This window comes from Macaca fascicularis, chromosome 6 (assembly GCF_037993035.2).
Source record: "Macaca fascicularis isolate 582-1 chromosome 6, T2T-MFA8v1.1".
NCBI classification, from domain to species: domain Eukaryota; kingdom Metazoa; phylum Chordata; class Mammalia; order Primates; family Cercopithecidae; genus Macaca; species Macaca fascicularis.
The window spans coordinates 82172402-82197953 of NC_088380.1; the positions used below are offsets into that span (position 1 = coordinate 82172402).

Sequence of the window (25552 nt, forward strand, 5' to 3'; positions counted from 1 at the left end):
ACACAGCCTGCAGTACTTCCTAATAAATGAGAACAAGAAACGGTCCATTATTTTCCTTATAAATTAATTAAGAGCTTCCAACTTAAAATGTATCAGGCCTTCCCCACCTACCAGACATCTATTTTAATGAATTAAAATATACTATGTTGTAATCAAACTAAAATAGACCATTTCAAAATCTAGAGGGAACAGGTGTACTCCTGAGATAAAAGAATTTTGTCAGAACACTTTTCATTTTAATCTAATATCTATACTACATATATATACATGAATAGTAAATATCCTAACAGATGAAACAAATATTCTTTCCAAATCACAGTCTCTTCAAAAATTTTTTAAGTTATTATGGAGAATGTGGTAGACACTGTTGATTACCTCCAACAGCCAGTAGGGCAAGGGGAAAGAAGGATCTTTCTCCCTGACCACACTCCTCACACATATAATGGACTACATGTAAGTGTCAAAAGCATATTATCCAACACGTTACTAACAACACGAATTCAATCAAACAGAAGTTCAAAGATAAGATGATTAAACTATAGAATAAAGGAAATATGAAATTCAAACCTGAGTAAGTAAACAACAGATCAAAGCAATACTGTTACTAAATTAACGGAATTAAAAATAAAAACTAAAAAAAAAGATTAGACCATTGAAAATCAAATTACTGTCAATGAAACAACTTGAAATAATACAAATGCAAATAAAAAGACAAAAATGTGGCCTAGCATAGTGGCTCACACCTGTAATCACAGCACTTTGGGAGGTCAAGGCAGGAGGATCACACTTGGGGAGTTCAAGATCAGCCTAGCCAACATAGCGAAATCCTGTCTTTATAAAAAATACAAAAATTAGGCCAGGCACGGTGGCTCAAACCTGTAATCCCAGCACTTTGGGAGGCCAAGGTGGGTGGATCACATGAAGTCAGGCATTCGAAACCAACCTGGCCAACACGGTAAAACCCCATCTCTACTAAAAACACAAAAATTAGGCAGGCATGGTGGCAGGCACCTGTAATCCCAGCTACTTGGGAGGCTGAGGCAGGAGAATCATTTGAACCCAGGAGGCGGAGGTTACAATGAGCCAAGATCGTGCCACTGCACTCCACCTTGAGTGACAGTGCGAGACTCAATCTCAAAAAAAAAAAAAAATACAAAAATTATCAAGCATGATGGCACACATCTGTGGTCCCAGCTACTCAAGAGGCTCAGGCAGGAGAATCACTTGAGCCTGGGAGGGCAAGGCTGTAATGAAGTGTAATCACACCACTGTACTCAAGCCTGGGTGACAGAGTGAGATCCTGTCCCAAAAAAAAGAAAAAAGGAAAAAGGACAAACATTAGAGAAATTTTTTTAAAAAATATGATGGACATGGTAGACAAAGATTATAAAACAGAATAATGGGTATTCCTGAAGTATATAACTGACAAATGAAGCAGAAAAAACATAAACATCAAATTTTTAAAATTACAAAAAGAAAAGAAAATTCCCTAAAATAAAGAAAGAAGTGAACCTGGAGGTCATATGGAATAATTCTCATTGAGATGTAATCTGATTAATTTTCAAAGACTTTGTAAAGAGGTTTTTTTAGCATGCAGAGAAAAAAAATCAAGTCACCTGCAAGGGAGAAAAATCTTTGGCTGTCTTCAGATTTCTTCACAGCAACATTCACTGCAGGAGAGAATTAAGTAATGTCTACAGAGTTCTCAGAAGAAGAAAAGGGTGTGTTCCAACAGTACCATATCCAGCAAGATATCAAATATACAAGAAACAATAAAACATTTTCAACTGTACAAGGCCTAAGAGAATACTAATCCAAGAGCCCAGATAAAATATCAATCAAGTGTGGGAGTGACACTGAAAGTCTCAAAATTTTATCTCCCATCTATTCATTCTTAAGAAAACATTGGAGGATATGCTCCAAAGCCAGGAAAACCAAAAGAGGAGAGAGACAGACAGAGATAGAGGGACAGAGAGAGAAACAGAAAGAGAGACAGAGAGGAAGAAAGCCTAAGAAACATGATTTAACACAGAAGAGACACGAAATTAAGTTCTAGAACAACAGATTGGAACTGGCAGGCCTAGTAAGCAATCAGATTAGAACAGAGGGTGAAGACTCCCGGAAGACGTCTCCTGGGAAGAAAACGAAGCTGTTGAAATACTTGATATACTTGACAACTGTACTAGTTAGAACTGTGTTTAGCTATATATAACAGAAATATCTAGTTAGGTAGCTCCATAAAATGAAAAGTTGCCCAAACACTTTGTTTTTCGGCTCTGCCCACCCCCAGAGTATAGCTTTATCCTTACGCTTGTAAAATGACTATTGCACCTTTAATCATCACACATGCATTCTGGGAAGGAATAATGAGAAAGGGCAAAGGGTAAAATATATATATGTCAAATAAGTCTGTCAGAAAAACAATAGCTTCCCCAGAATTCCAATTTCCAGATGTGGGTCATATGACCATTTCTGACTCTAAAGGAGTTTAGTATAGTTGATATTTTTCACAGGGCATATCACTACTCTGAATAAAATCAGGATCCTCTTATTTAAATACGTGGGAGGGGGAGAACTGACACTAGGTAGACAAGAAGTATAAAACAAATGCACATAAAATAATATTTGGAGAATATTTAATATTCCAATGGAGAACTTGGAATGCTTCGTATAGTGACATGATAAAGTAAGCAAATTTAAAATGAAGCAATTTTTGATTCCAAAAAGAACAAAAAGTTCCATGAGATAAAATGCTATTAAACAGCTGAATAATATTCATAAGTCATAGGAAAATGAACACACATGGATTGAAAAAATTCTAGTATAATTACATTCCAAAGATGAAAGAGGTAAGCAAAAGCATAAGGTAACAGAAGAATGACAAATTCTCCATTTCTATAATAGGAAGTCAATATATAATGCCTAAAATTGATAAATCAAGAAATAGCAAAATACGTCTATTACCTAGAAATGGAGAAAGGTAAATACACACATACACACACCAAAAATAAAATTCTAAGCCCCACAATCACCTGAAGGGACCCCTTCTCACAGCCAAGGGCATTCCAAAGTTAACCTGAAAAACTAGTTCAGACCATGATAGGAAGGGTGGATCAGACATGCCTCATTATACCCTCCTCCCTTTTGGAATTCAGGAAAAGCCAACCAGCATTAACATCAACATAGACCTTAAGTCTGATAAGAAACATTTATAATCTATTCTGTCAGAAGCATACTACCTGGAGGCTTCATCTGCAAGATAAAACTTTAGTCGCCACAACCCCTTATTATGACCCAGACATTTCCGTCCTATTGATTCCAGGTCTTCAGATAACAACTTAACTCTCAATTAATTGCTAATCAGAAATCTTTAAATCTATCTATGACCTAGAAACCCCATCTTCAAGTTGTCCTGCCTTTCCAGATTGAACCAATGTGCATCTTACAGGTATTGACTGATGTATTATGTCTCACTAAAATGTATAAAAGCAAGCTGTAGCAACCTTGGGCACACGTCATCAGGACCATTTGAGGCTGTACATGGCACAGGTGCATCCCTAACCTTGGCAAAATAAACTTTCTAAATTGATTGAGACCTGGCTCAGATACTTTTGAGCTCACACACAGAAGGGAAAAGAATTGAAGAAGCTAATTCAGGCATTGAGAAGGGTCACACAGAAAAATGTTTCTCATAAGCCTTGTAGTACTATTCATTTTCTTTCTTTTAAACCATGCATATGTTACTTGGGCAAATTAAAGTTTTCTTTTTTAAAAAAGAAAACTTCATAAGTTAAAAAAAATCCAATCAATAGGAATAAATTATGAACAACAAAAAGAATAAGGAATCTTTATGATAAATGCTTCATAACCAATGGGAAGAGAGGAGACATTATTCAATATTAGATCATGGGACTTAGTTTCACATTAAATTATATGTCAAACCCTTTGTCAACAGTTGCCTAAAACAATGCACAAAAAACTGCTTTATTGTACTGTAAAGAATGTATTCTACCACAACTTCTCAGTATTGTTTTTTTAATAAATTCCACAGAATTGTGGATCCAATAATAGTCCACCAGTAAGACACAAGACAAAATTTGTTTTAACAAAGAAAATTAACCAGTAAAGAAAATTAAAACTCAATAATCTTTAACACTCTGGTCTGTTAAGATAGGATCTGGATGTGGAGTTCATGAAGTACTTCCCTGAAGTACCTTTGTACCTAGAGAAAATTGCTCATCAAAAAACTACATTTATAAATTTTGCATTTTGAAAAGTTATTTTATAGCTACCTCTGAAAATCTCAAGAACTTACCTTAAAATACTTCAAATAAAATTCTAAATTTGGAGTTTGTTAAACTTATGTAAGGTTTTATAATTGATGTACAGATACACAGAGAGACAAAATTAATTACTCCAAATTTAAAACTGGCATAAATACTGCCACCAGAATTACATAACCCAGATTCATATCCTAAAAAATAATGGTAAATATTTAGAGTTTTAACTTCCAAATCACTGAAGTAAAATATTGTGATAATTCTTGAAAACCTCTCATCTCCCAGAGCAAGTTCAGTTGTAAAAAGCTAGATTCATAAAATTAAAAACATTCCTGGCAGGCCCCAGTGTCAGAGTTTCCTTTCAGTTTACAATTGATGACACTAACAGATGCTGGTTTTTATTTAAAATCACTCTTTAAAAAATTTACTCTGTGTTTTACAATATTTATTTTTTTAGATCGATTAATTGTAGAAAAGCAACTTTAGTCTTGAGGTCTAGACGTATGCTTCAAGAAGTCTCCCATAATAGGCTTGAATGACAAAGAAAATACTTAAGCAATTTTATATCCTTGAAAATGATACAAATTTGACCTAGAATAAAAAACAACCCACATGGACTGCAAAGAGTAAGGTAAATTTAAGAAAATAAAAATGCAAATGTGCATTTTAGCAGTCTCTTGAATTTATTAACCTAAAAGGTTTAATTTCCATTTTCCTGCATCAGCTTTATTTATAAAATGTCGTGCCCTATAAATACGCTGTTATTTTCTATAGTCAAGCACCCTCTTAACAAATCTTCTCATTAATATGTAAATTTAAAGTCAATCGGTCTTCTCCCTGACAGCCCCATGAATTCCTAGTGCACTGTATAATCGGCTTTGACTTGGCATCCACTATTTATCATCAAAGATGTCAGTTAGAAAAATTATGGAAAATGCACTGCAATTGATATGACTGCAATCTACTTTGTCAACACTTAATTGTTCCTCAAATCATACATTTACATATAAACAGCCTAAATACTGATCTATAATGATGCAAATAAACTAAATTAAAAATCTCTTCTTCCCCTGAAGCTTGTTTGTATATGATGTGTTCATTTGAGAACTTGACAAAAGCATGTACATCAGCTCATCTCAAAAAGTGTATCTACTAATTTTCGATTCCTCAACAAAAAACAATTTTGCCACACTTCAAGTATATTAACATAAACAAATGTTTGTAAAAATTTTATAGGAAACATGATTTTTCTCTTTGAAAGCAAATTTAATTATGGTTGTTAGCTAATTGCATGAGCACTGGATTGGGAGTCTCAAAGTTGGTTTTGACTGGAACACAATAAACACACACACAAAACTTATAAACGTAACTAAGAAATTATTTTAATTTACAACTCACAGGGTAATAAAATACAAAGGCAATAATGCTGGCCTAGGCATCAGATAATTCTGCTTATATTTCTGCTCCACCTTTTATAATTAATATTGTCTTAAATGACTTGCTAAAATCTGTATATATCGATTTCTTCATATATAAAATGGGTATAATAATTCTGATTGCCCTATGGCAAATGAAATACTATGTAAGAAACTACAGGCCAGGCATGGTGGCTCACACCTGTAATCCCAGCACTCTGGGAGGCTGAGGTGGGCGGATCACTTGAGGTCAGGAGTTCAACAACAGCCTGGCCAACAAGCTGAAACCCCATCTCTACTAAAAATACAAAAGTTAGCTGGACCTGGTGGCGCATGTCTGTAATTCCACCCGCTTGGGAGGCTGAGGCAGAAGAATCACTTGAACCTGGGAGGTAAGAGGTTGCAGTGAGCCAAGAACGCACCACTGCACCCCAGCCTGGGCAGCAGAGAGAGACTCTGCTCAAAAAAGAAAAAAAAAAGAAAGAAAGTATAGCAAAAATAAGCCATTAAGTATAAAGCATCACAGTATTGTTTTTCACATTTTCTCTTAGTATCTGAGAGAAAACTGCTGGATTTAAATAAATTCAGTATTATAGGCAGGTTTTTTATTATAAATTTAACTTTTATGTCAATATATTATTTTAGTGACACTTTTTCCTACTGGCAAATTCTTTACTTCAAGGTAAAATGGCCCTTAATTCATCAATAAATGGTGCTCATATGGCATTTATGTAAGTGACTTCTGCCTGCAGGTAAAAGGGAATGGAGGGCTAGAATGAAGACGTTTCTACTTGGATGATTACATGAAACAACACATTCTAATGTTGATGGTAAAAGGATAAAAAAGAGAGGTAACCTCTCAGGAATGACTCTGCTAGAGTACTGTTTCAGCTTGTCTTTTTATTGTATAATCATCTTAACCTTTCTTTACTACATGGTGTTCCTTTTACAACATCACATAAGAAAGAGCAAGCAAATATAAATGTCAAATACCTCTCAGTTTCTTCTAGCTGTGGTCAAACTCCGCTTTGAGATGTAGTCTGCCAACTTTTTTTTGTTTTTGAGACACCCAGGCTGAAGTGCAGTGGCGCGATCTCGGCTCAGTGCAAGCTCCGTCTCCCAGGTTCACGCCATTCTCCTGCCTCAGCCTCCCAAGTAACTGGGACTACAGGCACCCACCACCACACCTGACTAATTTTTTTAATATTTTTATTAGAGACAGGGTTTCAACATGTTACCCAGGATGGTCTCGATCTCCTGACCTCGTGATCCACCTGCCTTGGCCTCCCAAAGTGCTGGGATTACAGGCGTGAGCCACCGTGCCCGGCCTAGTCTGCCAACTTCTAAAGCTAAAACTAGCATGTGTAGTCCTTAAAAAGTTGGAAGCAACATCAAGCCTAGGTCAGGAAGCACTGAAGGCAACAAATGGCTGGACTGCTCACTCCAAAGTTTCTCAGTAAAACGAAATCATAATTAGCACAGAGGAAGGCTAAGATGGGTTAACTGGAAGAGTGAGAGCACAGATATGGTCCTAATGTTGACCACTCATTTGAACCTTAATTTTATATAATGTACTTATAACAAGAATCTAATATACTGTACAATTCTTGAATCTAATACTGCAATAAGGGCTAAGCCTTTCAAATCTTTCACACTGCTTCTGAACTGAACATATGTACGTATGCAGACAAAAGCCTGTTATACTGATTATTCTGGGCTAAACAAGACCCTCAAATAGAACTTAAACAATCAATGAATAATTTTTCCATGAATTGAGGTCAACTGATACGAACTTAAGTTAATAAATAAAGCGAAATATTTTATCCAAAGTGAAATTGATAACCACCAGAATAACTGAAATTAAACAGTTAACAATAATTGCCTTTAAGGGGTCAACCAAGAGGTTATGAGAAGGGAACATGTACTTGAATTGCTTCGATAATTAAACAACAAGAAGATTCGAGTTAGCTAAACTTACAAATCTTCTATTTAAGTGGTTTTCTTTCTTTCTTTTAAGCCAATGGATCTTTCTCAAAGGAAATCAAATTCAAAGCTGCATAAGAAAGGAAGGCAAAAAAGGCTTCTGTGTTTGAAACAGTAGCAGAAGCCCAAAAAGTCGCACAGTCTAGAGCACCGCTGCCCCTGCTTTGCTTGTTCCTGTGGCAGTGCTAGCACATCCTGAGGGCTGGTGTGCACACTGGAAAACCACTAAATTAGTCTAATAAGCACAGCATTTAGAATAATTCCAAGGTTGGATTGCAAGTAAGTGGCAAAGAAAAGAAATGACTTAGCCCATTCCAGTATGCCAGGGACAATGACCAGACTTCGTCTCATATTTGTCCTAATTCATGTTCATGGAGTTAACATGTGAAAACACCAAGAATGAATATAGTGCCAATTTTTCAAATTATCTGTTAAAAAATAAATGTATATGATGGTAGAGAACTTAACTTTCCTTTGCAATGGCTTTAAAAGTAAATTTTATCTAAAATAAGATAAAATTCAAGGAACAGAAAAACAAACAAATAGACAAACATATAAAAGCAGAGATTTTACTATGCATTACATATTTTTAGCAGGTATGGTAAGTAAACTATATATTTTAACTCCAGTTTCTATATAATTACAAGCAAAGGATATAGCTACTGAAAATGATAGGAAAGTAAAATTTAAAAATTTAAATGGTGACTGTGATTAGCTAAGGCAAAATTGCCTATAACTTTATACAACAGAAAAAAAAAAAATCTGAGCAGAAGTTTTGAAAGGAATTGGCTGAAATCAAACAAATAAACTGTTTGGCAGCAAAAATCTCTCATCAAGGTTACCATAAAAGGGCCTGGACATTTTCATCATAGAGATGTTCCTTAATCTAGCAAAAGTGCCATCAAAAATGTACTTTGCTCAATGATAAATAAAATTAACTTTATAAAATTAAAGTTCACAAGGATAGTGAAATTTCATCAATTTAAGAGCATTATGTAACATAAGACTTTTATATATTAATAATTCAAAACATACTTCAATTTTTCAGACAGATAACATAATCATTTTGTTAATATTAAAAGTGAGATGAAAATCAGTATTACTCTCTTATGGATAAAGAAGTATTAACATTTCTAAATAGTTTTTAATGCTAATACTAAATCAATATAGAAAATACTGACCAAGATTTTATAATAATTTGCAAGCTTGATGTGTCATTGAAAGCATGTATCATACACATTTTTCCATGTTATTTACATTTTTCTAATTAACAAAAGCAAGATGTACTGAGCACGCAAGGCCTATCATAAGATGTATACAGAACACTTTGATATAACAGGTGCTTTTTAAAATCTTTTTATTTTTTTACACAAATTGGTTTTTAAAATCTGTAATACTGTATTTTAAAAAAAATAAGACATCAAAAGATTAGAATGAATATGCTATTCTTATAACATTTAAGGATTTCTTTAAACTGGTTTAAAATTACCTTCAATCTTAAACGTATACATCCTAAGGATCTTAATTCCAAGCTATATGATAAAATTTTCTAAATTGCCAATATGAAGAAAAGAATAAGGCATACTTCTAATGTTAATCTGCACAAAGAAAACAAATAGCTTCACTTAAATTATTAATTCTACTAAATGCTACCAGCCAAAGTGAAGAGAAGAAGAACACAAATGTTTTATAAATACAAAACTAGGAAAAAGTAGTTTAAAAGTTCAACAATATTTATCTATAGAGGCAAGAAATGAATTACTTTAGGTATAAATTCACATGCTCTAGAATCACATCACCTACTTTTTTTACAAATGAGTACCTGGAATAGCTGGGGCTCAAAGATGTGAAAGTAACTAGTAACCAAAAAATCCATGGTTTGGCAATGTCACTGTAAACACGGTGTCATGCTGCTCCTCCTAACGAGGGCCTCTTGCCAGTATCAAACTAAAAGTGTATATACTTACACCACTAAATATATGTATCAACCAGTGCCAAAACAATGGACAATTATTCTTGCATTGATATTGGTTGCCTGCTTTAGTAAAAGAACAAGAGACCAATGAGTCTTCCTTAAATATGCAGATTTCTCTAGTTTACTACTCCTAATTTTTTGCACAAGTTTTAAAAAGCTCATCCATCCTCTTAGTATATTTGAAAGTGGAAGACTGTTCAACACTTACCTCTTTCCAAGGGCTGACAAACTGTGTCCGAGCATATCGAGTTAGCATGTGGATTATGACAACCTGCCCCCACTCTTCAACATCCACTAGTAAGTTACATAGCTTGCGGTAATTCTTATGAATCAGATCTATTCTGTCCGGGCATACTTCTTCAAAAGCCATCACAACACTGCCAGCCACCAACTAGAAAAGAAAGAAATAGTAACTTATTAAAAAATGTTTCTCCCCTACATCAAAGGTCATACTCAGGTATTAGTGTAATCAGTTTAATGGCAATCAATATTATTCAGTCATTCAATTAAAATGAATGTTCATGTTTGAATAACAAACTTTAAGGTGCCTATTCTTCAAAGAATAATTTTAATAGTTATAATATGTCTAGAAAACTAATACTATTCTGAAGAGAAGTAAATTCTGACGTTTTTATTTCACCAAGTTAAATTTCAATACATTGTTCCTATGTGGATTAAACATTAATTATGCACATTTTTCATGTTTAAAGCTAACCTAAATTCTAATCTAAAAATTCAGTACTTTGTTCACAACAATATTCAGAAAAAGAATCAAAATAACAAAGATCACATTGTGTCAGTTTAAAATGAGAATGACAATCATACTACAATGAACTTACGTTAAAAAGTATATGAGAAATTCATAAATGTTTTTTAACAGAAGAACACTTTCAAATCATATACATCTTAATCCACCAGTTTTTACCCAATATAATTTATTCACAAAGAAAACACACTGGCTGAAATTTTAGAACATCACCTGGGCTCTTAATACTTTTATAACAATGTGTATAAGTTGTAATAACATATTACCAACAAAAGGTGGCTTTTCCAAGACCAATTAATGAATCATAATGTTAGTTTCTGAACTGTGATGCTTTTACAAAGTGGTAACATTAAGATTCCTTTACTCTAAAGATACAAACTAAGCAGAATATATATTACACAAATACTTCTATATATGTACAAATGATATATGTGCAGTTAGCCCACAATATAATACAGTTTTGAAAAACAAATTAATACCATATTCTATCTGAACACTAGGGATCTTCATTTTAGTGTCTAAAATTTCCCCAATGACTTAAAATAAGCAATTAAATAGAAATATAACTTACTGAAATGGTACTTTTTGAAAAATATTAGATACAATGATATTCATATTTTGAGTGTTTGTCCCTCTACTTGGCTGACATTTAGTTTATTAATATGCAACCAACAATACAATTGAAAGAAAACAGCTCAGAATATAGACTCGCTATTATGCTAAACAAGTTTCAAGTCCTGTGGGGATTTTATGAATTACCAATCAGTATAAACGTGAAGCTGCATTTATTGACTCCAGCCCTACCCATGTACTGGTGCCTGCTGGTCCCAGCATGTATGCACCTCAATCGAAAAAGCACAGAATTGATTATTTGTGTGAACTATATAAAAATGCATTATACATATAATTTTCTATTTGTTACACATATGGCAAGGAAGTTAAGCCCATGTTTTCAATCACATTTTGATGTCTTCTGCAAAAGACATAATTTCTTTAGAAATTATATTTTGTGATAATTACATTTCTATAAAGTGACAATTAGTACCATTTTAAAATATCTTACAACAACTAAGTTTATGACATTAAACTCTAGAATAACTCACTGAGAGATATAAACATCCCTATGTATTATCAACCTTATATTAATATCAAGATCAATTGGTAAAAGGTATTAAAGTGCAAAAATAAAGGACAGTACCTAGGATAAAATGATCCATGAAACTGAACAGGTAATTCACAGTTTCACTTTTTAAAATACTACGTAAAATCAAGTTATTCTGTCTTAGCAATTATTTTCTTCCAAATGTGTTTTGACACTAATTAAATGGAAAATTAAATGGAAAATCAGCTACCACACAATATTAAATTCATTAAACCAAGAGCTACATGTACACAATAATTCTAATGTACTAACACCTTCTAAGGTACTAACAAATATCATTAATTAAACAGATACAAATAAAGTTTAAGAAAACATCAAAATAATTAAAAAGCATATAAAGAGAGTACCTTTACAAAATAAAACTGACCATTTTAGATACTTAATCATGTATTTTTAACAATCTGACCCTGGGCTAAACAATACAAGGAAAATTAATAATTTTGGTTTATTAAATGTTCAATATTCTATAAAACATTCAGAACTAAAATTAAATGATCTACTCAGATTTTAAAACCAAAAATATTGGTTTCCAAAAAACAGACAGTTAATTTCCATCTCACTGTGTCAATAGTAGCTTTTCATATAAGGGGAAAAATAAATCACTCCAACAAAACTAGCAATGAGCTCATCAAATTCAAATGCAGTTTTCCATTTATGTATTTTTTATATTAAAGCAATAAACATGGTTCATTTATCTTCCCTTGGTTGCCACGTTTTTCTGTGCTGTTGCTATGAACTTCAGCCATTAGCTGTGCTCCAAGGTAAACTACATGAACCATCAACAAAAGTGACACCCCATCTATGGAGTTCATATTTTCTCTAGATTATCTATGCTAGTTGACAAGCTGGTAATGAAAAAAATCACACTAAGCAAATGGTTCCTCTAATAACAATAAATTTTCTATAAAATTATGAAGGGTACAAAACGTTTCCTTGCATCTATTTTGTCATGAATTCTAATTAACATTGCAAAAACCTGAGAGTGCTGGGTCATCACAAGAAGTGCATCAAGGTTTGATTGATAATATGGTATAAGTTGGCCAATGCTGCCAAGATTTTCTTCCCTTAAATTAATGGCTATCCAACCTTCCCTAATCATACAGCCCAGATGATATTCCCCTTCTTATTTCAATTTTCTTGAGGCATGGAAAATGGGAAAGATCAGTCATTTATCTTCTAATAGCTGCATAATAGATCTATCACAATAAAACATCTGCACAAACTCAGGGGTGTGTTTTTTGCACATAACAGTGGGGCTTTTATGAACATTAAATCAATAACTTATAAAATTGTGTCTTACCCCTACAGTTTAGCTATAAACTACCAATCTATTCATTAAACATAATTTTGGAGCAAAAATTAAAAAGAGGAAATTTATGTCCTCAAAAATATATAAATAAATCAGTGTTTCAGCAGGCACTGACCTAATTTGTTTTCCTAAGAAACTCTGTTTTCTATTAGAAAGTTAAATGCTATCAAAAGGATTTCTTTAGGATTAACTTGAAAGGAAAAGGAAATAAATACCACTCTGCTTCTAAAGTAATGAAGAAAATAATGTCAACAACTATGGATTGCTACATTTTAAAGAAAAACAAGAGAAAGTGTTATTAATTTTAAAAATGAATTCATATGTGAACATTAGAAAAGGCTTGTAGTAAAGTAGGAAAGTGTTTAGGACATGTTGAGAAGGTAGATGAAAATGTTTGTATAAAATTTAAGAATAAACAATAAAAAATTATATAAAGAAAAATGGTAACAGTTGATTGGAGATGACAGAATATAGATCAGATGCCCCCTTTTAAGTCCACTGACTACAGTTGTAAGGTTTCTGTAATATGTTTTACCTAAATTACACTAAAATATTCTATTTTTAGGAAAAAACTATTCATATGACACATACTGGTTTTTAGTAAAAGAGAAAAGCCATTCTATTATATTTTAATATGTTTATAACTCCGCCTTTCCTTAAAATTAGAATTATGGAACTAATTTTCTTTGAGATCTCAATTGAAAAAAAATATCCTCTAGCCTAAAAGAAGCAACAGATGGTATGTCTCAAAATCAACAGAGGTTAAATGAAGAAAGTTTAATAGATCAATATCTTTCAAATGTATATGTATCAGCAGCAACACCAATGTCATCATCGTAATAATGATCCCAAAAAACTGCTGCTGGCAACAAATAAATTCCTTTTCAAAATGTGGAAATAAATTAGACCTGGTACATTTAATTGGGAGATTTTTAAAATGAAAGTGATTTTTGATCCTCTATTGATTTTAAATGCCAATGCTGACATTAAAAATTTGGTGGTGGGTGGCAGGGGAAAAATGTACCTGTCTTCCTCCAATAAAGAATTACATGTGTCCAAAAAAAGGTAATAATTAAGATATGATCCACAAATAACTGTGTAGAATATTTTTAACCTTTCTACAATGGATTATAATCACACAAAAGAAAAAATTAACAGAAAACATTCTCAAAATACAGCTAATTTAAATACTGGGTAGACAAGTTAACGGTGCCTAAGTATGTCTGACTCTCCCAACCCAAATCCAAAAAAAAAAAACAAAACAAAAAACAAAGGACCAAAACCCATGCTTTAAGCCTAACTTCAAAACAGAGAATCTTTAAACCTCAAATTATATATAAGTAGAAATATAAACCCTAAATTCCAGATAACTATTTTCATGCTTGTATCACAAAACTTCTCAAAGACCTACAACAGTATAGAAAAAAAATGCCTAGAACAAGGCAAGCAGAAGTTAATGGTGGGCCTAAAAGTAAACGAAAATCAACAACGGAAAGAGAAAGAACATCCTAAGTGTGAAAATACTGGAAAAGATTCTTGGTAGATCAGAGCAGACTATAACGAAAAGACTTGAAAGAGAGGATGACTCAATGAGGCTGTGTAGAAAGGGAAAGTTTCTCAGAGAAAATTAGCTTAAAAAAAAAAAAAGTAAGGGGAGAGCAGTCCTTTGGAAACTGTGAAATAACAGGAAAAAAGAAGTAAGAGGGGCTAGGTGCAGAGGCTCATGCCTGTAATCCCAACACTTTGCATGACCAAAGTGAGATCACTTGAGCCCAGGAGTTCATGACCAGCCTGGGCAACACAATGGGACCTTATCTTTACAAAAAAATTTTTTTAATTAGCTGGGCATGGTGGTGCATGTCTATAGTCCCATTTACTCAGGAGGCTGGGACAGGAGGATTGCTTGTGCTGGGGAGGTCGAGGCTGCAGTGAGCCATGATCACACCACTGCACTCCAGCCCTGAGTGACAGAGTAAGACCCTGCCTAAAAAAGAAAAGAAAAGAAGAGAGAAAAATTTAGGCTGCTATAAAATATATCTCAAAATAGTCTGGGAACATATACTGGTCCTATGCATGCATATCCTCCCACCAAAAGGCCATCTACAAAGAAAACATACTTTGCAATTCTAACAGAGAAGGTACTCTTGTACTAGGAATCTTGCAAGCTACCTCAAAATCAAATCACCAATCCTGTCCAAAGAAATAAAAAGATGCAAGTAATCTGTAAGTACTAAAAACAGAAAATGAAAATCAAAACAATTCAACTGGTTAAAATTACTGACAAAGAAATATAAATGATGAAACAAAAGGAAACAACACAACACTTCAAAATGAATTAAATGCCCTCAAAAGAAGCGTTTGAAAATAGGAAATATAAATATAAATTATAAATGTTTTAAAGTTATCATAAATTAACAAAAGAACTCAGGATTGAGTGACACCAGGAAAGAAATCAAGACGGCAAAAATAATCAGGCATGAAGACTAAATTGCAAGGTGTCCTTCGAATAAAATTACTGAATGAAAATTTAAAAAGGGATATTAAAGGTAGAAAAAGAACCAAAAAAATAAAAATGAGATAAAGAAAGAAGTAAAGATGTTTAGAGACACAATGGCTGGAATGTAAAACAGGCAAAGAAGATCCAATGTGCATAAAATAGGAATCCCTGAAGAAGAAAAAAAATAACAGAGTTAATATTTAAAATTATAATCTTTAAAAAAAAAAACCACTTTGCTAGAGATAATATAAATTCTGAATCTACATTCTAAAAGGACTCAATGAGTACCAAGGCAAAACAATTGACCCATATCAAGAAATCCTGAAGCACCTTGCAAAAGTACTATATTTCAAAGATAAAATCTTCAGGGCCAGGCATCTTTCTTAATGCAAACACAATGTAAGCATTTCCTTTAGCCTGAAACAAGGCAAGAATGCCCACCATCTCCACTACTATTGAATACAACTGCAGTGATGGCACTAAACAATATAATTAGACAAGAGAAATTAGAGTTCTAGGAACTGAAAAAGAGGAAGTAAAACATCTCTATTTGCAGATCTGATTCATTCTCTAATTAAAAAAAAAAAAAGAGAGAGATTTAGGCTGCTTGCTTCTGCCTCAGAGTTGGCGCTGTCATGGCCAGTCAGTCTCAGGGGATCCAGCAGCTGCTGCAGGTTGCTGAAAAGGGTGTCTGAGACCTGCAGTGAAAGAAACGGAGGCAGAAGCAGACCAAAGCAGCAGCTCAAGGTGAAATTGAATAATATTGCCTGCAAAGGCAGAAAGAGTTCAAGGCCAAGGAGGCTGCTGCCCTGGGATCCCAAGGCAGCTGCAGCACTAAAGTAGAGGAGACCCAGTAGAAGAGAACCATCCGGAAGTAGTTTAGGCAGAAGAGGGGTGAAGTCTTGGCCTTCTTCTGCGACATCTGGTAGTCCATTCCTGCTAGTGGTTAGAACAATGAAGTTAACCATAATATTAATTGTTTGGACCACTTTTAGTTACTTAATCAAAGAGAACAGAATTCAAGAACTTGTTACATGTTACTACTTGGTGTACTAATAATCATTTAAAAGCAAAGACCCTTTGTCATGCAAAAAAAAACCAAAAAAAACAAAAAACAAAAAACCCCCAAGGAGGATGAATGAGGAAATTAACTCAAACAATAGAATTCAGTAAAAAAGAATATAAAATTTATCATTCAAAAAAAATCAATAGCTTTCTTACATACCAACATAATGAGTTCAAAGATATAAATAATTGAAGCAATTTTGATTTACCATAGCATTAAAAAAAAAAAAAGACTAAAGACAAAAACAACTCTAAACAAATAGTTAACTCTAATTATTAGGCCCCATGCTACTGTATACCCCACAGAGATATAGTACTAACAATTCTGAAGCATTTCTCTGAATTTCTCTGCATTTCTCTGCATTCTGCATTCTGCATTCTGCATTCTGGGACTCAGTAAAAATGTAAATAGATTGTGGAAATAGAAGTCGCGGTTCTTGTTTTCTTTTTTGTTTTTCTTTTTTTTTGTAGAAACAGGGTTTCACCATGTTGCCCAGGATGGTCTCAAACTCCTGGGCTCAAGGAATCCATCCACCTTGGCCTCCCAAAGTGCTAGGATTACAGGCAAGAACCACGGTGCCTGGCCAGAGCCACATTTCTTAAAGTTGAATAGGAAGTTACAAATATAAAAAGGAAAGAGGCTAGAAGGAACTCTGTGCTATACCACCAGAATTACAGGTGTCAGTAAAAACTTTGTTTTTTTACTATAGACAGAAAAAGAAATATGTATTAATTTTTTAAAAAATAAACATATAGTATATTACACTTTAGGAAAAACGAGTGCCTCACAAAGGGTAGGCCACCAAAGCCCCCAAAGAATCTACCTATGAACACTGAGCATGAAACCACTGCATGGGGGTGGGGGAGACATTAAAAACAATACTACACACTTAATTACTGTTACCAAGAATGTAACAAATTAATTCAACAGTCATTCAACAAATATTAAATACTTGCGATGAACAAGTATTCAATATTTTTTTCTTTCTAGTGTATTTTGGAAAGAGACATTTCAATTTTACACAGATACTGTATTCTTTACATTCCTTTTTGAGTACTTATTTCTTATTTGGAATTTTTAACAACATCCTATGTGGTTGGTGTTAGGAACTGTGCTGAGGGTTTTATATACAATAGTTCTTTCTTTCAACACAAACAGTAAATTTATAAATTAAATATTACAAACCCTACAAATCTGGAGACTAAAACTCATAAAGAATTGGTACATATACTATGTGGCAGATGCTCAGACATTAAGCCAGTTCTACCTTATTCAAACGCTGCTGTTTTTACCTATGATATGCTGTATCCTGTCTGGGAAGACATGCACATATTATACAGAGCTCATTCCCAGGCCACCCAATGAATTTCTCGTAGTCTATAATGTAGCAGAAATGATGGTAAACCTCATTAAAATGAGAGATCTGCTTCTTGTAAATCTTACTGTTCTCCATGGTACGTAGTCAATCTCTTGCACTTATAATAGAAAAAAAACTAAGTATTTTTTTAAATTATTAAAATCAAGTTAACCATAATATTAATAATATTGACTTCATATCTGGCAGATAGCATGCCTGTCATACAGAAGACAAAAAGGAATCAAATTGCTTTTCTCTGTTTTCATTTATAATCAATCTATATTTGGTTACCTCCTACGTTATGCCAACTATGCATAGAAGAAATGCAATAATGATTTCTGGTATACTACAGACTAACAGATATTTACTAAATGGTCTAGGAAAGAAACTAGAAGTATAATCTCCAAGTGTAAGACAATATTTTCAAAAATATATAGTGAAAAAAATCATGAAAAGAATTAAAATGTTCACTAGAACATATTCACTTAATCTAAGAAAAAGCTGTAAAGGAGAAATGAGGAACAAAAAGGTATGAAACATATAAAAGCAAGTAAAATGAGAGCTTCAAATTCAACTATATTAATAACAACATTAAGTGTATTAGAATGGATTAAACATTCCAGTTACAGGCACACATTGGCAGATCAGATAAAAAGACAAGAGCCAACTACGCGCTGTCTATGGAGACATACATTAGACGCAAAAATATAAACAGGCTGAAAGTAAAAGGATGGAAAAAGATATATAATGGAAACAGAAACCATAAAAAAGCTAGAATAGCAGGCAAAACAGACATTAAAACAAAAACTGTTACTAGAGATGAGGAACATTTTACAATGACAAAAGGAAGATTAAAAAAATTATAAACATATATGCACCAAACATCCAAGCTCCTAAATAGATGAAGTAAAACTGACAGAATTAAAGAGACTTCAATACCCTATTTTCAATAATGAATAGAACAAGTAGGCATAAGATCAGCAAAGTAGAAGATTTGAACAACACTAAAAAAGAGATGTCTGATAAAACAGATGTCTATAGAACACTCCACTCAACAACAGCAGAATACACATTCTAATCAAATGTTTATTGAACATCCAGGATAGATCAAATGCTAAGCCATAAAGCAATAGCTACAGCTACATGGGGCTAGTGCCCACTATATTAGATAGCTGCTATGCATAGATAGCACATACTCCCTGTGATAGCATCCTAAGATGACCTGGAATCCTTTTCCCCAGTAGTTTCAAAACATAAAAAGTGGGTACAAAAGCCCCATCTAAGATACTAATACACTAGAAACTCACATCCCCCATGAGTCACCTCTATTCCTTGATCTTACCATGTTAACCACTTAGCCACAGGTTAAACAAAAATATTTTTTTCCCAACTTGCCTTTTTTCAGATTCTGATGAAGAAACACTTAATGATCTAAAATTCCAAATGCAATCTTTCTCATTACATGAAAATTTTTGTTCTTCAAAAACAGGCCTGTGTGCCATTAATATTTATACCATTTTGAAATCAATAAATATAACTATATAAAATATATAATGGTAAATGATACTACGTAAATAAAGCACATTTTTACTTCAAAGACACAAAAAGACATTACTTACTGTGCTTTTATCTTTCAGAAGTTTTTCAATTACTTCAATTAACATTTCCTTCTGCTCTGGATCAAGGCTAAAAAATATAAAAAGAACTTATATTAATTTTTTCCCTTTAATTCTAGCTTTAAAAAAACTCACCAATTCAAGGATGTTGAGAAACTTTTAAAGAGGGAAAGGAGAGCAAGAATTATTATAAGTTAGAAATAAAGAAAAAACAAACAACGTAAAATGGGATGGTTTTTCTCATGAATGTGTCCTAATCTTTCCCTCTAATATTGTTCATATGAACTAAACCAGATATCAATGGTTTAGTTAAGAAAGTACTGAAAGAATAAGTTCACTTCTAAAAGAGTTGGAAACTTTCAAGAAAGTAACTAAGTAGATAAAACCACAAACTCTTTTTTCAAATGGGAGGAAAAAAATAACAAGACAGCAGTCATTATTTTACTATGGATACATACTTGCCAAAAACAAATATGGAGAATTTCCAAATAAGAATTTTATATCATACTAGTTCACTGATAGAGACATGCATATCTGCCAACTAAAACTAAGAAAAATAAGAGGTAGTAATAAGATTAAAACATTTGAGATAGAATACTAACAGACCATAAGCTCAAGGCAAGGAGAGGCAAGCATTGAGGCTGAAATATACTGAAGCCCAGTGATAGGACTTCTAAATCATTACAGTGAGCATGCATCTTATCCCATAAGTTTATAAGGAGAAAAGGTGAGTGAGAAGCATGATAAAACTTTGTCTGACAGTTAACACAGGAAAAAAAGTTTTCACTTTTTACAAACACATATATTTATTATTAAGCATTATAATTATCTGGACAAACTTTTTAATTCTTTCAAATTTCAGCTTAAGTCTTCCTTCTCAAAGCAGTATTTCACTACCACACCCATCTCATTACATCTTTACTTTCTGGTAACAAAATATGATAGGTCCCTGTCCTATCAAAGACATTGCTAGTGTACCTTTGTATATACATATATATCAAGTGCTAATATCTTATTCAGTTATAGATTGCCTTTAATTATGGCATGTCTTTGATTTTCTTCCGCAAATACATGATATGCTATTCATAAGTAAGTGCCACATCCTCTACTGTTTTCATACATCTAAATACACCTAGCATGATACTGTGAATACAACATCAGAAACAGAAGAGAGTCTCAAAAAGCTTGAGGAATAAATGACAGCCAAAAATAATACCAAATTGTTGTAGATAATTCTATTTGGACAGTAAATTTTCCACAGAGATCACGGCATTGTGCAATATTGCATAACATTTCTAAAATATCACACAGATATGGTATAGCACTATATTTCAAATCACTACACTTTTTTAAATTACTTAATAAAATAGCTCTGGAAAAGAATTAGACAAGGAAGGGAGCAGCAGGAACAATGATAGAAGGGAAAACAAATATAAGTGAGTTGAGAGGATCACACGCTTAAGATTCTACCGTAAACAGGAAAAACAAAATCTCAATTTTCTAATAATACAAGCATATGTGTACATGAGATAGACTATACAGATGAGAATTCAAATTCTGATTATTCTTAAGTTGTAAAATCTATAAATTATCACAGGCTCTAACAGCCTCACAAATAAAAACCTGCATAGCATCTCTACAGCCAAAACAAAATTAAAGATGTGTAAGGAACGTTTGCAGCCGGGAAAATACCATCATACGGTCACTGGATTTACTTAGTATAAGAATGGGCTAGCTAAAAGAGCTACTAAAATAAGCCTCTGTGGTCTACAACATTCCATGTAACATTAGAGATCCTTTGTATATTGTTAACAATGCACCTACCTGTATAATTTTTGTATTGCATGGGCTGCATTCTTCCTAACATATGGTGATAAGTCAGCAGAAGCTTCCTTAATAGCAAGCATCATGATAGGTACAATAATTGGCACTCTAATACTTGACAGAACTCTCAAAGCACTTGCACGAATTAGTTGGTTTGGGTCCTAAAAACAGTGCAAAAATATTCACCAAATTTTCAACTTTACAATATTTCAAAGACATCTTTAAGATGTAGTTAATAGGTGCTTAAAGGGTGTTATAGAACAATAGCAAAAGAAAGCTACTTAATTTAAAATGAACAATTAGTATATGGGAAGGGGAAAAAGAGACAGAAATAAATAAATGTTTACTTCTTTAATAATGTTTTAAATAAAAGTAATAGTTATAATTCTAGTTGGTCATTTATTACTAAATATGCTGGGTTTTTATACTTAAATAATAATAAAATGCTGCAGGTCATCAATTTCATGTTTAAAAATGTCTGATAACCCCCTTCGCACACTTTCAACAACTAGTATAATGATAAACAGTTCTTTGAAGCATGAAAATAATTATATTGAATATAAACAAACATACAGAAGCTGCAACATATACAGCAAGGTTTCAGTTGGTTGTATAAATTATTTTCTAAGTGTATTGAGTAGGCACTATAGGAGGCCTTTAACTCTTTCAAGACACTACTGTGCTATTTAGTGGATTATTGCTCCACTTCTTTAAATGACACACTTTCAACTCTGCAGAAACCTTGTAGCTATTTGCCTACCCACTCCATTATTTACCTTCAGAGCTCGCTGAAAAGTGCTTATGGACAGGAGGGCAAGATCCTGCTGTTCTTCAGCATATCGAACGAGGTAAACATATACCAACTTCTTGATCTGTTAAAAAACAATCATTTATTTGTAGCCAGAGTGAAAATTTAAAACTCAGTATTTGCTATACCAAAATCCATGCTCAGTTTTTCTCAAGTAAATAACTGAATCTGGTCACATCTTAGATTGTAAAATAAAAATAATATTTTGTGGGATAATAAGTAGCAACAGAAAAAGTCTTTAAAGTAATCATTTTAATAGTCCAGTCCACAATAGCAATAGCCTATAAAAGTGCCCCTTCCTCTTGAAGGGAATAAAAAATCCCTCAGCAGATCTCCTATAAGAATATTAACTAGGCCGGGTGCGGTGGCTCAAGCCTGTAATCCCAGCACTTTGGGAGGCCGAGACGGGCGGATCACGAGGTCAGGAGATCAAGACCATCCTGGCTAACACGGTGAAACCCCGTCTCTACTACAAAATACAAAAAACTAGCCAGGTGAGGTGGCGGGCGCCTGTAGTCCCAGCTGCTCGGGAGGCTGAGGCAGGAGAATGGTGTAAACCCGGGAGGCGGAGCTTGCAGTGAGCTGAGATCTGGCCACTGCACCCCAGCCAGGGCAACAGAGCGAGATTCCGTCTCAAAAAAAAGAAAAAAAAAAAAAAAGAATATTAACTAAATTGTATAAATATTTTCAAAATGAGGGATGAAAATAAAAGAAAGAAGCTAGGCATGGTGTGCACGCTTGTAGTCCCAGCTATGCAGGAGGCCGAGGCAGGAGGATCACTTGAGCCCAGGACTTAGAGGCCATCCTGGGCAACATAGAGAGATCCTAGCTCTTTAAAAAATAATAAGAAAGAATTTAGGCCCCGACCACTAACTATATGTTACGGGAACTTGTTTCCTCATCTGTTAAAAGAGTCCAGAGCCCTAACTCTGATTTTTATGTTAATACTCACATTTCAACATGCATTACATGATATTTTCAGTCCAGTAAGAATAATGTGTGACTATTAATACCAATTTAACGTAATAAAAATTCAGAAAGATTGGATGTGTTCTGAAAACAGTTTTTTGGTTTTTTATTTTTTTCTGAGACACTGTCTTGCTTTGTCGCACAGGGTACAGTGCAATAGCACAATCACGGCTCACTGCAGCCTGAACCTCCTGGCCTCATGCCATCCTCCCACCTCAGCCTCTCCAGTAACTGGAACTACAGGGTTGCATCACCACACCCAGATTTTTTTTTAGTATTTTATAGAGACAGGGTCTCCCTGTGTTGCCTACCCAGGCTGGTCTCGAACTCCTGGGTTTAACTGGTCCTCCCACCTCAGCCTCTCAAAGCACAGGGGTTACAGGCATGAGCCATTGTGCCCAGTCTTGAAAACAATTTTTACAGGCAATTTAATCACTGAGTTTACACAAAATTATGAACAGAAAAAAACAAAAACTAGAATTTGAGTTGAAATGTATCCATTGCTTCCTTCTAGCACTATTTATAACCTGTATCTACCTTCTCAAATATCTTCACATCCCTGATTATCCTTCAAAGATACCAGCATAGTATATACCTAAAAGGTATGTACTTAGCCAGGCACAGTGGCTCACGCCTGTAATCCCAGCACTTTGGGACGCTGAGGCAGGCAGACTGCCTGAGTCCAGGACTTCAAGACCAGCCTGGGCAACATGGTGAAATCCCATCTCTAGTTAAAAAAAAAAAAAATTAGCCAGGCATGGTGGCATGTGCCTGTAGTCCCAGATACTTGGGAGGCTGAGATGGAAGAGTCACCTGAGCCCGGGAGGTCAAAGCTACAGTGAGGCAGGATTGTGCCACTGCACTCCAGCCTGGGCAACTAGACAGAGACTCTGTCTCAAAAATTTTAAAAATTTAAAAAAAAAATTTTTTTTTTAATTTATATACTCAAAGAACACAGGAAATGAGGAAAAAAGTTGGCGATCGCTGGAATTGGTGCTGGAAATATAAAAACAGTACTATACTGGATCGTATTTCGAGTCATACTGATCAATCTGGACTACTTTAGAGACAACTGTCATGACCTTCCTTCCTTGTACCCTAATTTCTCATGAAACATAACAGCTTTAAGTTCCTCTGCCATCCTGTTTGCTCCTTCCTAAACTCACTCCAATTTTTTTCAGCGTGGCACTATAAACTGCAAATAAAGTCTAAACAGAGCGAACTAGACAAGAACTTGCTCCAGATGAGGTACTTCCACCGATACAACTAATTCTTCATTAAAACCATACACCTTTTCCAAATGTACTGCTGACCAAATCAAAATCAAACTATCCTCATGGAATTTTTTAAAAATTCCTTTAAATGAAAGGCAAAATCTTCCATTTATCTAAACAAATTGTCAACGATTTAGATTCAACGCATCTTGGCACCCTGTTAAGATAATTTGATATGATAATTTCATAATCCAACCTATTTCTCAATTCATAAGTACAAATGAAAACTTAATGAGAAAACAAACTTTGTACATCTTCATCGTTGATAAAAATGTTAAACACAACCATTTTAAGTTTATATCAATCCATTCATCTATACTATATGGACTGAGTTATAAAGGAAATGAAAATCTTTTTGCCAATTACTCTTCAATGTTGAATGGCTCCACAAAACCTTAAAACAAAATCTAAAACTCTTAACCTAGTACTCAATACAGTTTATAATCTGTTCGAAACCTCCTTTTATAGTCAAACAGAAACAGCCCCAAATATAACTTGCACTTTTCTCTCAATCTCCACTCAGGTTATCCTAAGTTATCCCGCGTCCCCAGGTTCCACTTACTAAAATCTTCCACGAGAGCAAAAATTAAACAATAAAGAGTCCTAGTAGACGAACAGTAAACAAATGACAGTTCATCCATGTAACACTATACTATTCATCCACTATACAAAATTAAATAAATCTGTAGGACATTGAAAATATGTCCTTGTGGCCAGGCACGGTGGATCACACCTGTAATCCCAGCACTTTGGGAGGCTGAGATGTGTGGATCACCTGAGGTCAGGAGTTGGAGGCCAGCATGGCCAACATGGTGAAACCCCATCTCTACTAAAAATACAAAAAACTTAGCTAGGCATACTGGCCCATGCCTGTAATCCCAGCTACTCGGAAGGCCGAGGCAGGAGAATCATTGGAACCCGGGAGGCGGAGGTTGCAGCAAGCCAAGATCACGCCACTGCACCCCAGCCTGGGTGACAAAGCAAGGCACCATCTGAAAAAAAGAAAAGGAAAGAAAGGAAAATACGTCCTTGAAAAAGGCTTTTTTTTTTTTTAAAGACAGAGTCTTGCTCTGTCACCAAGGCTGGAGTACAGTGGCGCAATCTCAGGGCTCACCGCAACCTCCGCCTCCCAGGTTCAAGCAATTCGCAATTCTCCTGCCTCAGCTTCCCGAGTAGCTGGGATTACAGGCACGCACCAACACGCCCAGCTAACTTTTGTATTCTTAGTAGAGATGGGGTTTCAACAATTTG

General features: G+C 34.2%; 1 protein-coding gene across 5 annotated transcripts in view; it reads right to left on the reverse strand.

The window, feature by feature from the left end:
- AP3B1 (adaptor related protein complex 3 subunit beta 1) overlaps positions 1 to 25552 on the reverse strand; it is a 297879-nt gene that overhangs the window by 206684 nt on the left and 65643 nt on the right. For 4 of the 5 annotated variants that reach the window (XM_045393910.2, XM_045393911.3, XM_045393913.3 and 1 more), the window contains exons 4-7: positions 22027 to 22122; positions 21251 to 21411; positions 19430 to 19496; positions 9862 to 10044 (exon numbers count right to left, since the gene is read on the reverse strand). In XM_045393910.2, the coding sequence (XP_045249845.2) occupies positions 9862 to 10044; positions 19430 to 19496; positions 21251 to 21411; positions 22027 to 22122 (507 nt within the window). The remainder of the gene's footprint in view (positions 1 to 9861; positions 10045 to 19429; positions 19497 to 21250; positions 21412 to 22026; positions 22123 to 25552) is intronic. The other variant, XM_073993667.1, reaches the window with a different exon arrangement.